The sequence below is a fragment of the Atractosteus spatula genome, chromosome 9 (assembly GCF_055471065.1).
Source record: "Atractosteus spatula isolate fAtrSpa1 chromosome 9, fAtrSpa1.hap1, whole genome shotgun sequence".
NCBI classification, from domain to species: domain Eukaryota; kingdom Metazoa; phylum Chordata; class Actinopteri; order Semionotiformes; family Lepisosteidae; genus Atractosteus; species Atractosteus spatula.
Window position 1 is genome coordinate 6004292 of NC_142714.1, and position 14526 is coordinate 6018817.

Here is a 14526-nt window from a genome sequence, read left to right on the forward strand (position 1 = left end):
AGTACTGTATATGGGCGCCATGTGTGGGAGTGAAATGGTTGTTTCTGAGAGTGTTCACAGTTTGCATGTGTTAATGCACTGTTTATATTCCATTCCTCCTCTGGTTTGAATGACAATGTACTGTAGTAGCTTTTGTTGTCAGTTTTATTTTCCTTCGCAGTAAACAAAGTGTTTTGAAAAGGCTGTTATTACAGTACGTACACAGTTAGCTTTGTTGTTATTACATCTTCTGCATTGGACCACATGTGATTAACAAGTCATCTTCATTGAGGGTAGGGAAATTTAATCTGGAAAACTGCCATAACTACTGTACCTTTCTTTCATGCCATATGTACAATGATTGTCTCTCATATCTGCAGATCACAAAATATGACAAAATATTGTATTATGTCATAGATAAAAAAAACAAGCAAGCATTTAGGATACACGAGATGTCTTTGTTTTTTCTGCAATTGTCATAAACAGTGTACTGTATATATATATATTATACATCTAATTCTGAACAAACTACCCAAGCACAAAACTGATGAAAAAAAGTTTATCTTCATGTTTTTAGAAACCTAAAATTAATTATTTCTTACACAGACAACTGTGAAAGTAGAGTAATAAATGTCTTGTCATTTGTATTCTGCAAAGAGATTCAATATGTTTTCTCTTTCTGGATCTAACCAAGCTGCCTAACAGGTTATGTGAGGAACTGCTTGACTGCAGTATTAGATGAACACGGTGAATCCAAAGCTACCAAGGTAATGGACTGCTCAGACATAGGGCAGGGTGAGGAGGGAATGAGAGGGCACTCATTTCAGTCACAGGAGATCGGATTGCCAATTCTAGCTTGTAATAATCAGGGGACACTGCATTTATATTGGTGTGTTCCCTGACTGGACCTCTGACTCTGAAGGTCAGTTAATAAGGGAGTTTCATGGACTCAGCTGGTGTTACAGTAGATCTCTATTTAGATGGCATACAAAAACTGGTGGAGTAAATTCTCCACAACAGTCTGCCTTACTAAACTTAGTAACGTATTTCTTGGTGAAACAAAGGGATTCACATGAACAAGGTGCAGCTGGATTGAGGATTTTTCTTGTGATGGTACTCTGGTGCTTTTGACATTTTTGGGATTGTAAGGGACAAAATAAGACATAAACAATAGAAGACTCATCATTAACAACTGAAAATGGGCCAAAAAATAGATTTTCAATTTAGGTAATTTTAATAAAAGGTATATTATCAGAAATGAATATGCTTCATTAAATATTATACTCATGTACAATATTTAATGGAGCTCAATGCTGAAGATAAATCTCATGCCCACTCATGACCAAGATAAATCCATGAAAACGTATGCATTTTCAACCTCCCCAGAGGGAGTCAAGAGATCTCATGCTGTTGAAATGCACTTTCTGTAACGGTAATCTCTGCATCCCTTAGCTAAGCCAGTGAGCTCCACAACAGCCAGCCCACTGTTAGTTTAAACTGCGCTCATAAGAGGTGACTCATTCCATGGGGAATTCACAACATTGCAGAGAGTTTGGAGCATTAACCATAAGGAAGAGGCTGATGTTTTGCCAGTTCTGTTCTATATAATTTATGTGATGCCTCTGAGCACATTCAGGGGCTTTCCTTTTTCACGCTGGGCCAGTGGACAAGCTCAAGCAGTAAGGAAGCTCCAAATCACATGCTAATAATGAGAGTGACTCAGCCTTTCCTTGAGGGCTCTCCATCAGATTGGTTCATGTTACCAGAATGCAGATTCTTTATAAAGGGAAAAGCACTGGACACAGGAGGGATACATTATGCATGAGTCACTTGAACTTTTATCCTCTTTCAGGCACAATTGAGTCCATTGAGACTCAACCTACACTGTGCTTTTCAGAACCGTTTCTTTCTGTTTGGTGTTGGAATATTAATACACTGTGTAAAATACTTGAGAGACACAATATAAACTGAAGCCCTTTAGAAAGGCCAAAGAAACAATGAAAGTTTTTATTTCAATATTGAAAAACCAAAAGAGCAGTAAAGTAAAATCAAGTAGGAAGTAGGATGAATTTGTACCCCCCAGATAAGAACTGGAAAGCTCTAGACGACGAAGGGAAAAGTGCTGATGTATTAAATGAATATTTCAGAGTGAAGCAGAAATCAGAAGCATGCCTCAGGCTGAAGAAAGACAGAGCTCTATAGTAAACAGTATTAGCATAGAAGAGGCAGACATAATACAGTACATACTAGAAGCACTTAAGATAAGCGAATCTCCAGGGCCTGAATGTCTTCTACCAATTGTACTTAATGAAACAAGAGACACTATGGAAAGGGCGATAACAAAATCTTTCAGCAGTCACTCAAGACAAGGATAATACCCATTGACCAGAGAATTGTTATCATAATGCCCATCCATGAAAGACTGACAAAACTGAACCAAGTAATTACAGACCAATAAGTCTTATTTGGATTGCATATAAAGTTATCAAAACAATAATTAAAACAAAACTAGAGGAACATTAGTAGGATCCTATGGGATAGTCAAAATGCTTTCACGAAGGGTAAGGCTTTCTTTCTGTTAGAGCTCTTTGAATCAGCAACGATGGTGACAGTAATGGACAGCGACAGATCATATGCTTGGGTATATGTAGAGTTCGGCTTATTTCATAGATGCTCAAAAAAAATTAAAAGTCAGGTCTAGACTGAAGTTCGCTGTACCACCTTCTGCCAGCGGTACAGTGTGATTTCTCCCTCTGGTAGCAAGTAAGAACACCGAAAACCAAAGCGTTTTTTTAGGACCTTCAAGTAGCCATCATTCACCATGTTGTGGAAGATTCTAACTTTAGGGATTTATTTAGCACGTCATTCAGAAATCATGTTGTTTCTCTTCTGCACATTGAGATATGCATGTCTCCTCCTCAGCTCAGAGTGCCTGTGCTCAACATGATGGCCCATCGCCACAAAGCTGATGATGATTCATAATGCAGACCTAAATCTTGCATTTACTTATATTAATAAAGCGAGATAAAAACGTAGCATAGGATATTTAAATTTGTTCTGTAGCATTTTTGTCTTCTGCAGATGAAGAGCATAGGCAGTACAGTATGTAGCCCACTTTTCTCCTCTGTGCTGCAGTGTGATAAATCCTGCTGTAGAAACAAAGGTGATGATATTACTAAAAGCTATGTTAGACATAAGCACATTGTCAAATATTAATAAATAAGTTGTCATTCTTAGTGTGCCATGAAATGGAATTTGGTCAGAATTAGGAGAGGTGTTGTGAATGAAAACTAATTTAACTGTCAAAGTCATAGAATTTGACTGGCTGGATAATTGTCACTACTCTCTAATCATCCGAGTCCTCAGTGTGCTGTCTTTGTGTGCTTTTTCTTGCCCTGTTGCAAAAATACATTCATTTATTTGAACATATTTTGTTTTTGCTTAATGCATTCCTAAGTATATTGATGTTTTACAGTATTTCCCTTTGACACCATAAAAAAGTGAAATGATTTTTTTTAGATACAGTGAATTCTACAGCAGCACAGCAAATAAAATCTTTTCTATCTTCCTCTTTGGTCTAAACACATTAAGACATGGTATCAGCCACTGCTTTTTGATTTGCAGATGCTGTAATTTAAGGAAGCCTTATGGAAAGTTAAATGGACACTATGAAGTTGTACTTGATACAGAGGGGACTATGAGAATTGCAGACAATTTTTTATGACACAGTAGTTTCATTTTATTATTCCAAAATTTCTCTGTAGTCTCCATTAATTCCGACACTGAAGGCTATTGTTCAAAGCTGCTTAAAAAGCTTTGACTATCAACGTACACAGCAGGAGATGTGAGATTTCTGCTGTATAGTTTCGCCAATAAAGAGCTGCATAAAAATTGCACATCATACAAAATTGCTACCGTTCAGGATCACATAGAAATGTCACCACATTCTTCTCTCTCACTTTTGTAGTCCTCTGTGGTTAGATAAGGTATTTCTGTATGTGATACTGTTTTATGCACCTGTACAAACAAGAACAGGGAAGATTTTTGCCTCACTCTTCACTTGCACAATTGCAAACGGAACTGATTTATCAAGGGGAATTTCTTTTGTCAAAATAGGTTAATTATATCTTTATATATACATCTAGGATGGAGGAGTGTTCAATAAACCAAAAAGAGGATTCACTGGCAAAAAGGTGTAGTTTACCATACTGTTTATTATACTTAAATTAGGGACTTCAATGTGGTTCAAGGCACCAATACAATTGTCAGGGACCGTACACATTTAGAGCCATGTGTATCCTGTGGCAGTACTGTACATGAAGGATTCATTTTTAAACTGTTTATTTTCATGTATACATAGAATGTAAAAAATTGTCAAGTACTTTTTGTGGAAAATGATGACCATATTTGTGTTGAAATGTTAGAAGGCAGGTTACAGGGTGTAGCACTAAGATTTGTATTTACAACAGGATTGCTTCCTTCCCAGTGATGAAACTTTAGGAGTAAAAATACACCGTCTGCTCCTGTGAATGACCTGGCAGATTTGCTGTGTTTTTAAGCTGATCTGCTATCTTGCCTTGTGTGTGATAAACAGAGACCCTGACTGATAATTAAGTTCTCCACAAGCTATAATTAACACGAGCTTGACAGTTTATAAACTATGTTGCAATATTTTTCATGGTTGCCAGTGCGTTGAAGTTCTTGTAGTTTTGTCATTAAAATCGTGAAGGCATGTTGGCAGCATACTTTATCAAGTTGTGGAAAAGAAACGGTGTAAACGCAGGCCTGTTTTGTGTATTGCTTATATACAGAGTGTCTACTGAGCTAGGGCACATGGAAAGCAAGGCACCATTACTGACCCTTACATGAAGTTACATGAAGTTACTAGGAATGTTGTCCTTTTGGTTCTTAGAGCTGGTGGAACTTGTGGAAAACTCCAGTATAATTCTCCCAAGAGAATATAGAATATCACCCAAGCTGCAAATCGTCTCTTTGTGAAAGCCAAGATGAATCAGATACAGTAAGGGAATGGTAATTATAATTAAAACATAGCTGTGAAAACAAAATAATGCTTTAACCAAAACATTGCAGGAATGGTTGTGGGAGTCTGTAACAAGTTAACGTACATATTGTTGCATCCAGTAACAGGGCTTCCATTAAGAAATGTTGGAATGAGATTCCCAGATCAATTAGCTACTAGCAATCAATTTAGCTAAGCTGAGTCGCTGCTCATTTGTAACCTTTTTATGTTCGTATTGCAATGTGCAAAATGTTCTGTGGCCACAAGTAAAAAAAATTGCTTCTTAAAATAACAAATCTGGGCTCCTCGACAGTCAACACCAGTATATCCCGAAAGTTTAAATGTCTTAAAATTCATTCTAGACAGAATAAGGTTAATTAGACTTTGCACAGTCCACCTCTCCAGAGTGCGAGCATTATTTGTACCTCATTAAGATAATGAACAAAACACACGGCCTTATTATGAAACACAGAAAAATCTTGTTTTCTAGTGACAACTTTATTTTCATGTGAGACAGTGCGAAGTGTTTTTTTTTATGTCAGCTGTAAAAAAGCAAACCTAATTACAGCTGTGTGAAGAATTTTAGGGTGAATGCAGAGGCTCATTAAAGGTTTGCATTTTCAGTGTTATCTTTCCAGGTACCGCATTACAATTCACTTTTACTGTAATAAAAAAGACGATTCATTAAATCTCGCTACCTTGGATGTGAATCTTTGTAGTCTTTTTTAAAAACAGAAAATGTTTGGTGTGGAAAATTAATTTCCATGGAGCTTCAAAGATGTAATTACACTATATTTTGGTTGTCAGGAATAAGCATTTGGATCTTTTTATATTTTTAGAAGTCTGAAATCAGAAGATTATTTTTATTTATAGATTATTTAAACACATGGTCAGTGCAACTAAGGAAAGTACCCTGGGAACACGAGGAAGCATTGTTTTCACATGCATTATAATACTAAAGAGCTTGAAAAAATTATGCTTTTCGCCAGTCATTAGGCCAGTCTGACAGAAACTCTATGTGTCTCAGTTTCATATCGTCTCCCAGTTCAAGGAGTGTTTTTAAAAAATGGGGTGAATGTCCTCTTGCCACACAAAGTAGCTTGTACAGTTAAAGATGTGTAGATCAGCAGGACCTGTAGAGCGAACCACTGGCATTTCACTACCAATTTTAACTATGTGATCTGAGAAACCTTTCACATCTTTATGTGACAGCCAGGGGATTACTGTGGCAATTATGAGAGGACACAAGTCATTTTCAACACCTTATTCTTTGTGCTTCCTTTACCTTGTCAACAGGGAAGAGGCACTTACACTCAGAAAGTCACAGGGTGTTAATCCTGGAGGAAGAAAACTGACTGTCTTCAGACATCCGATCCAGAGCTCGTTCTCTACGGGAGACCGTTTTGTGGAAATAAATGTCTCCCAGAAGTGGCAGGATTATGGCAGGGCTTTATGTTAGGATAGGGTGCAGGATCTGTTAACAAGGCAATGTTTAATGAAACATTTAGGCACATTAAGTGTATCAAAAAGCAAAACACTGATCTGGAAATCCACTGACCAATAAAAACCTCAACGTCCTCATTCCATTCATGCTTCAGCCCTCCATCTCAGTGTATGAATGACATTTGGTCAGATAGAAAGTATTTCTAGTGTCTTGTATACAGAGGACAAAAAAGAAGTAAGCTTTCTAATGTGATATGATAAGAGATGGAAAACAATGAGAAAATCTGTGGTGGAAATCTGCGGATAAGGGCCAGTATTCTAATAGCTGTGCACAGTCCCAGTACAAATTGCCCACAGAGTTTTGCCTCAGACAACCTCATTTCCTCTGAACCAGATTTTTCACAACTGTAACTAATCAGTGCATGCCCAGCGTGGACTCCCCCTCGTTAATGTTTAAGAATTTTCTCACCTTTCCTAATTTTATTTTGACATTCTTCTGCTTTTGCAAGTTTGATCATCTCAATTCAGAAAAGAATGTTGTACTGCCACATGCAAACGGACGATTTAGTAACAGGAGAGTGTAAATGAGCACCCCGCTTCAGTTCACCTTGCACAAGAAAACAGAAAATACGATAGTTGCCACTGGATAGCGCTGATGAAGAAAAGGCTCCATCTGTGACGGTAACATCTGCAATAGCCACATGTGTAATGTGTAGAATTCTAGCCTGAGTGCTTGAAACCACGTTTTGCAAGGGTTAATGACAAGTATCAGCATTTTCCTGTTTCCTTTTGATGGGTGAGACATGCACCAGATACATGTGCACTCGTTGTGTCAAGTAAATGAATAGTATTCAATCAGGAAAGAGCCTTGAGTTCTGCTGCCATGACAACTATAGTGTTACAGTGGATCTGCTGTCATGGTGACCTCAGTACCATGCTTGCATCTCTGTATCATTTTCTAAAAGCATCATTAAAAGGAGATGCAGAGAGCTATTGTTAAACAGATCAATGCCTTTCCCCAAAAAACAACAAATGAGACAATTTAAAAGAAAAAAACAGTTACGTTATTTGTTATGAAACTTGTAAAATAACATTATATTTAAGTCATCATTAAGAACTTGTTTCTAAAAAAATAAGAAAGTTACTTTTACAGACGTATAACTACACTTGTAGGTCTAGATTTGTTTTATCCTTGGAAAATCGAGATCGGGCTAGATCTAGTACTTTACAGAAGCCTTCAAATAACCAGCTTTTTTTTTTCAGTAGAGCTTTAAATATGTGAAAACACCAAAATAAAATACCACAGCGCCATTTGTTAGAATAAAAAAAAAACTCTCCGTCAACACGAAAGGCAAGACAGTAAGACGCAAATGCCAGGCAGTTCGCACCGCGAACAGATGAACATTGATCGACTTGCTGATCCTGCCTGTTGTGAAGCAGAACTGTGTTCAAGAGCGAGCGCCATTTCCGCTCAGCTCTACATCAGAAACGGTCCTGGCAGCCTTATTGCGAGGTTTATTTATAAGGCGGATTCTGCCTCTCTCCAAACACTTTTACTCTGTTTTAACACGGCACAAGGGAAGCAACGGCTTTGCTGACAGGAAATGGCATTGAAACGGCTTTAACGCCAGTGGCATTGTGAGACCATGCTGTTTATTGCTGTCTATCGCTGGGGAACTGTCCCCCGAGGTCACCGAGCGTGTGCGCGGAGAGAGAGAGGCTGGGGCGTCTTATTCAGTCGCTCTCGGTCGGTCTTTCCTTTTAATCTCTTTGCACCCCTCCCTCTCATTCTCTTTTCTTTTTTTTCCCCCCAATAAAATGCTGGTTTCATTTTTTAAGGTCCTTCCAGAGTCGCTGTTATTGTAATTATGTAAATATGCCAGTGCCCACCCACTCAGCTGTTACTGCTGCATGATTGCAAAAGGACAGCAACATAATTAGAAAATGTACAAGCAGAAATTCTGTCGTCATTGACTCGCAAGCTTTTCAGGATAAACTAGAAGTGTGGGAATTGTAAGTTGTGGATACAGATACGATTTCGCTAATCTACGTTAAAGTCAGACATCCTATGTGTAGATTTTGGTTTTTCATATGATAGATGTAAAAAAACAAGCAGGTTAATTGCTGTATAAAACAAGTTATTTTGACACATTTCTCACTTAAATATAATCTCTGATTGAAAGTGTGGTTTTAACATCTCTGCTTTGCATACTTTTTATTTTAAACCCATACAAACTGTGTATGGCAATTTGAGGGGTTTTCACAGATGACAAAAAAAGAAGAAACATCTATTACAAACTGCTGCACATGACAGATTGTACAATTACACTTTTTAATGAATACAATTTTCAGTACATTTTATGTGCTCTAAATTGATACATTTTTCTTTTGGATTTCCAGAGCAATCATATGCGAATATTGACATTTCATTCAAGGGAGTTCAATCAAAACTGAACAAAAAAAAATCACTCTCTATAGAAAAAATATAAACTCAAGTTCAACAGGTGAGGTTGATAAAAAAAATATTGCAAAAATAAATGTACCAGCAGTTATAAGAATGTTTTAACTTCTGTTATAACAACAAATATTGATAAACCTCTGCCACCACCACAACGTATCAAAGCTGTTACATTCCTGTACAGACTTACTGTACATTCTGTTACAAAATTGTGGAACCTATAAATACAGAGGGATCCCATTAATTATTAACCAGGCATCCCATTCCTTAGCTTATTTAGGAAAATTGTATATCAGACAACTAAAGAGACTTCACTATTGTGGCCTCCTGTTTATTGTGAGGCAAAAGGAAAATATGGTCTTATATGGAAAAGCACAGAAATCCTACATGTTTTAATATTTGAAGTCATCCTAGCATATGATCTTAAAAGCCTGAAATAGTTCCTGTTCAATGCTGCAATGTTGCCCAGGGTCCAGTGTCATTCTGAATTCGCAGAATAGTAATAGAATTTTATATACAAGCAGGGTGATCAAACACAAAATAAATCAATGCAGTACCAACAACTCTTCCCCAGGAAAGGACACTGTCTATCAATATGTTGTTCTCCTCTCTGACATTGAATTGATTATTAAGTTGACGCGTCTCAAATACAACAGTTCAGAAAGCGCAGCACAGCTGTCAATGGTTTGTGACTAGAATTGAGAGCACAACACATCATAGGTCATATTTGTGCCCTTTTCCTTAGCATTACTTTTGATAGCTCTGCTTTCAGGTTTGCCTCACCTGTTCATTTGTTTTATACAAATTGCCAAGAGACTTACAGACACTGCACAGAATTAATTATGTTGATTAGAAGGACTTGGTTCCCTTGTGGGTGAATTGTGGGTTTGTCGTCCATTTCAATCATTTACTACAGAGTGGGATGGTAACCCCAAGGGTAAAGACAAAAATATTGGGCTGTGAGCTAGGCAAGTTCAGATCATTTTAATTGAAAAGGCTAAAATCAGAAATATGTCTACTTTCAAGGACAAGTATACAATACATCTTGTTTGATTGCACAGCCTGCAAATGGTTCATTAGCTAACCATTAAAACACAACCACAAAATGTAGGGTAAGTTGTCGTCTGCAGTTTTATTAATTATAATGATCATGTTGCCTTATGTTAAAAAGCAAGAGTGATTTAAATTGCTTACTACTTTGAAGGTTATACTGATAACATGTTTTGCCATTTCCCATGTTTATATAAGTGGTTGTAGTTTAAAGAAAAATGTCTGCTTCAGGCAGAAACACATTTGTAAAGTGATGGTTGCTAAACAAAAAAAAAATCAGAAGAGATGATCAGTACTCAAATGGGATTATAGGTGCGTTAACCTGTGGGTCTTCAGCAGCTTTACTGCAATATTATATCTTCAGGGAAGATAGAAATGGGTGAGAAACAATGTCTGTTCTTTGTTTTATGCAACTGAAAAGGCAAAGAAAATTGAATTTCTTTTGTCTGTTATGTGAAAATTTGGGAACATTTATCCTCACTGTAATAACAGTGTCTTTTTCACACGGCTGTCAAAAGCTTTACAAATATTATCAAATTGCAATTCTGAAAATGTTGTTATTCAGAAAAGGCCGAGGTTTACCTCAAAGAAATATAGTGCATTCATCCATCTAAATTAAAATGCCGCCATATCTCAGAAGAACATAAAGTTTACAAGTGAGATGAGGTGATTGGGCCCCGACTACCCTTTAGTACTTAGTAGCTAATTGATCCAACTATCTCATCCAGCTGTTTTATGAACCACTGTCAGGGTATCAGCTTCCCACAACCCTTTGTGTGAAGAAGAGACTCGTGTCCCGATCAGCGCAAAAACATGGCCGCATTTTCACCCGTCTCAGGACAATCCAGTGCTGACAAAATTATAAGCTTTTCAAACAGTGTGTGATTTTACACTTAAAAATTATACACTTTTAAATTATACTGTTAATTGATTCCTAGTGGCCACCACATTCTTAATATATATATATAATATAATACACATGTATTTTGAAACAGTTTGATTTTAGTTTAACCCTGTGGACTCATGGAATCTTGTTCTCCATTATAATATAGATAGATAAGACTTTATTGATCCCACAGGGAAATTGAGGTGTTACAGCAGTCCAGCCCAAGACAAGCAAAAAACAGACATCAGAATAGACGAAAAATTAAATTACGTACAGTAATACAACATAAATATAAAATAAATACATGGGTGTGGGCAAAATATAATCATAGTCACTGTAAAAACAATAAAATATGTGCAAGATGTGCATATTGTAGGTATAAACAGATTGAGTGTCCAAAAAATATATATGTATATATTTACAATTGTAATACATTTATGATTTCTGTGACTCTTCAGTTCATCAGTAGATCCTTTAATGATTTTTGTAGTTATATGTCTTTTTATCTTATCTTGCAGTTCCCAGAGTGTGGCTTTTATGGGATGTATGACAAAATTCTCTTGTTTCGTCATGATCCAAGCTCGGACAATATCCTCCAGCTGGTGAAATGTGCAACAGACATTCAGGAGGGAGACCTTGTTGAAGTTGTGCTGTCAGGTATGAAATTAAACCCCGAGAAGGCTAATCCAAAATAAAAACAAGCAAAGCCCTGGGTGACATGCGAAGGAGATGATGATGAAGTAGCGGTCATCCAATTTTAATAGGTACTACCTGCTTCCAGAATACTGAATGCAAAATATCTGTCGTATATTCCTGCTGACACTATTCTAGCTAAAGGGTTTCTTGCTACAGTGCTTAATTTTTCTGACATGCTTTGAAAATGTCCATATCTGGATACTACTGTATAAATATATTTTAAACATACTTAGAACCATATCAACACTGCCATGGCATTGTGGAAAGCAAAAATCAAACAAAAAGATTTGTCGGAATCAAGATGAAGTTTTCAGGTTATGCTACCTCATACTGTAACTCTTCAGAACTCCAGCCCTATCCAGATTCAGGAATATAAGACTCCTTGTCCTGGTTTTCATTCCTCTTGATAATAACAATGACAGAATTTAGCACAGCGTTGAGAATACATGACCCAAAATGAGTGTTCGGACATTAGGTGTTAATGGCCTGTAAAGTCATGTTTATGTGCCAAATAAATTTGAATTCTCAAATGTAATACCTTTTGACCTAAAAAACAGTTGCTTAATTGGTTTGTTTTAGAAAAACCAAAGGTTGCTAAACATTTAGTGAATAATTTGAAGAAAGGAAATACACTGCTGCTCCTGACTGTGTTCCTTCTACTGACCTTTATAACTTAATGAGATATTAAAAGCCCTTGTGTAGCTATCATGCTGCACATTAAAGCCTCTGGACTCCATTTTCAGTATTTTTTTTCCATTTCTAATCTCATGGAGTGAAGCATTCCGTTAAAAGGCAATGTAAGAGTCAGGATTTGCAGGCTTCTGTGTAAGCTGGAATCTAAAGAACTTTAATCTTGTCGGCCTAAAATAACACCCAGAAACACAGAGCACATCAGTGCACTCCTGGATGCTGTCCAACACCCAATATGTTGCCATTTTGGGTGAGATGAGATGTAAGAAACCTTCCAGTCATAGAGGCGCATTGTTCTGCAACTAAGTGTCCCTCACTTACCCAGCTTCAGAGATGTCGAGTTGAGGCTTTTATCTGACTGCACACAAGTAATACCTGCTGGGTACCTCCTGATCTGCAGCAGAAGACACCACAGTGAATCATATATCTTGCAAAACAAACCACATTTGTCAGAAAGCCCTTCGCACAACACTTTCATTAGTTGAAAGTTTAAAAATCAAACAGTAGCAAATGCCTTAATTTTGTGCAAACAAACAATCTGTTTAATACATAGGATTTATGACAAAAATTCTAGGGATTATTGTATACCAAATTCTCACTGCTGTAGAAATTTAGTCTTAATATTTTAATAATTATAACGAGATACTAGATTGTCCTAACCAAAATATCACTGCCTGTGCACTGAGCTGTTGTCAATGCAACTAGGGCCATTTCAGTTTGTTCTGTTGAGATTCTACTGAGAATGTTTGTTACTGCAAGTTTTATGTTTTCTAATGTAGTAGATTAGAAGCAGGCCAAAATTCTGTCTCGATGAGTACATTGTGAACCAGTGTTATTATACCAGTTTTAAAAACAAGCAAAAAAAACTTTATCAGCAGTACTGACTAATAGTGCATGCATTAAAAATGACACATTTTAGATAAAACAAAGGCACCATATTTAGAATGTGATATAATAATAAAAACCTAATTCTTTCCTGGCTAAAATCCATTGTAGTGATTCTCTGACCATGATTTCTGAGAGATCGTGCTGTTGTGCCATCATTTTGTAAAAAAAAGTAATCATACGTTGTCATCCTAGGATCTCATCTATGGAAACAAAGATGTTGTTTTTAAAGTTGGGTTTCAAAGTGTTTTGGAAGCTTGTTGTATCCACAGTTTGGCTGTTACACCTTGTGAAAATCTTGGATGCCTCAGATTGAGAATGGAAGTGTTCGGAGTAGCATGTTTGACACCTATAATGTGTTTCAACAAACACTCTGTGGGTTTGCTCTGGTGTTTTATGTCAGGTAATTGATTAAAACTCGGTTTGTAGAAATGGAAGAAAATTAGGGCATCTCCTGCCGAGCTACGCGACGTAGCAGTGCTCAGGTGATTAAGGTAATGAGGAGAGGAGCTGAGACACATATTTTTATGACATTTGTCTGGGAACCTGTCATGACACTTTTTAATGACACTTTTGTCAGCTAAACGGATGGCGGAAGACTGCGCTCCTCCCTAATGAAGAGGAGCCTTCCAAGTGAGCTCTTCACAGAGACTGGATTTTTCTCAGGAGAAGAAAAGAAATTCTAGACTCTACCTTATATATAATGCCTAGAAAACGCCTGCAACTTTTCTTGCAGCACTGAGCACTGAGTAAAGGATATGGGTGTTCAGCCATACTCCTGAATTGCTAGATTTCAGTAGTGATGCACCCAGTAGAAAATGTCAGTCACTTTACCTCAGTGCCTCCTCTACCCTTGGAGCAGAACAGAGGCTTGGATTATCTGCAAGAAAAGCCTCGCTTATACCCATGCTGTTTTAAATACACAAAAAACAGCAGCTTAACTTGGGTGGGTGCTGATGAAACACATAAAATCCCACAGTAAGTGGTCCACTGGAATGTCAAGGATAATTTTTTTGGGAAGTGTTTGTTTTCATATTTTCTGCAGGTTTAAAAAACAGTAACAGTTGCTTCCTATGATCTTGTAGTCAAGGCACATCATTAACATCAGTAGTAGTAGTTATATGTGTGCTGTATATACTTAGAGTTATGTGTATAGAGATACTGTATATGCAATTTAAAAATACAATTTTAATGTTTTTTTTCCACTTTTGTGATGAACTATCTGTTAATATCACTATTAACGTCAACCCATCCCTGGCCACCAACTCTGTGCTGAGTGGACCATCACTTGCTCTGTGAGTAAAACAGTAGGACTCTTAGTTTTATTGTGATTTATTTCTGCAAAATAAATGAATGCTGGTGCACTGTCTTAGTTCATCAGAGCAAGCCCTTCACAGGTCATACATATTCAATGCAGCA

General features: G+C 37.1%; 1 protein-coding gene across 2 annotated transcripts in view; it reads left to right on the plus strand.

Annotated features, from left to right (window-relative positions):
• Positions 1-14526, plus strand: part of prkd1 (protein kinase D1) — a 71718-nt gene that overhangs the window by 25731 nt on the left and 31461 nt on the right. For both annotated transcript variants that reach the window (XM_088926081.1, XM_088926082.1), the window contains exon 2: positions 11355-11493. In XM_088926081.1, coding sequence (XP_088782207.1) covers positions 11355-11493 — 139 coding nt within the window. The remainder of the gene's footprint in view (positions 1-11354; positions 11494-14526) is intronic.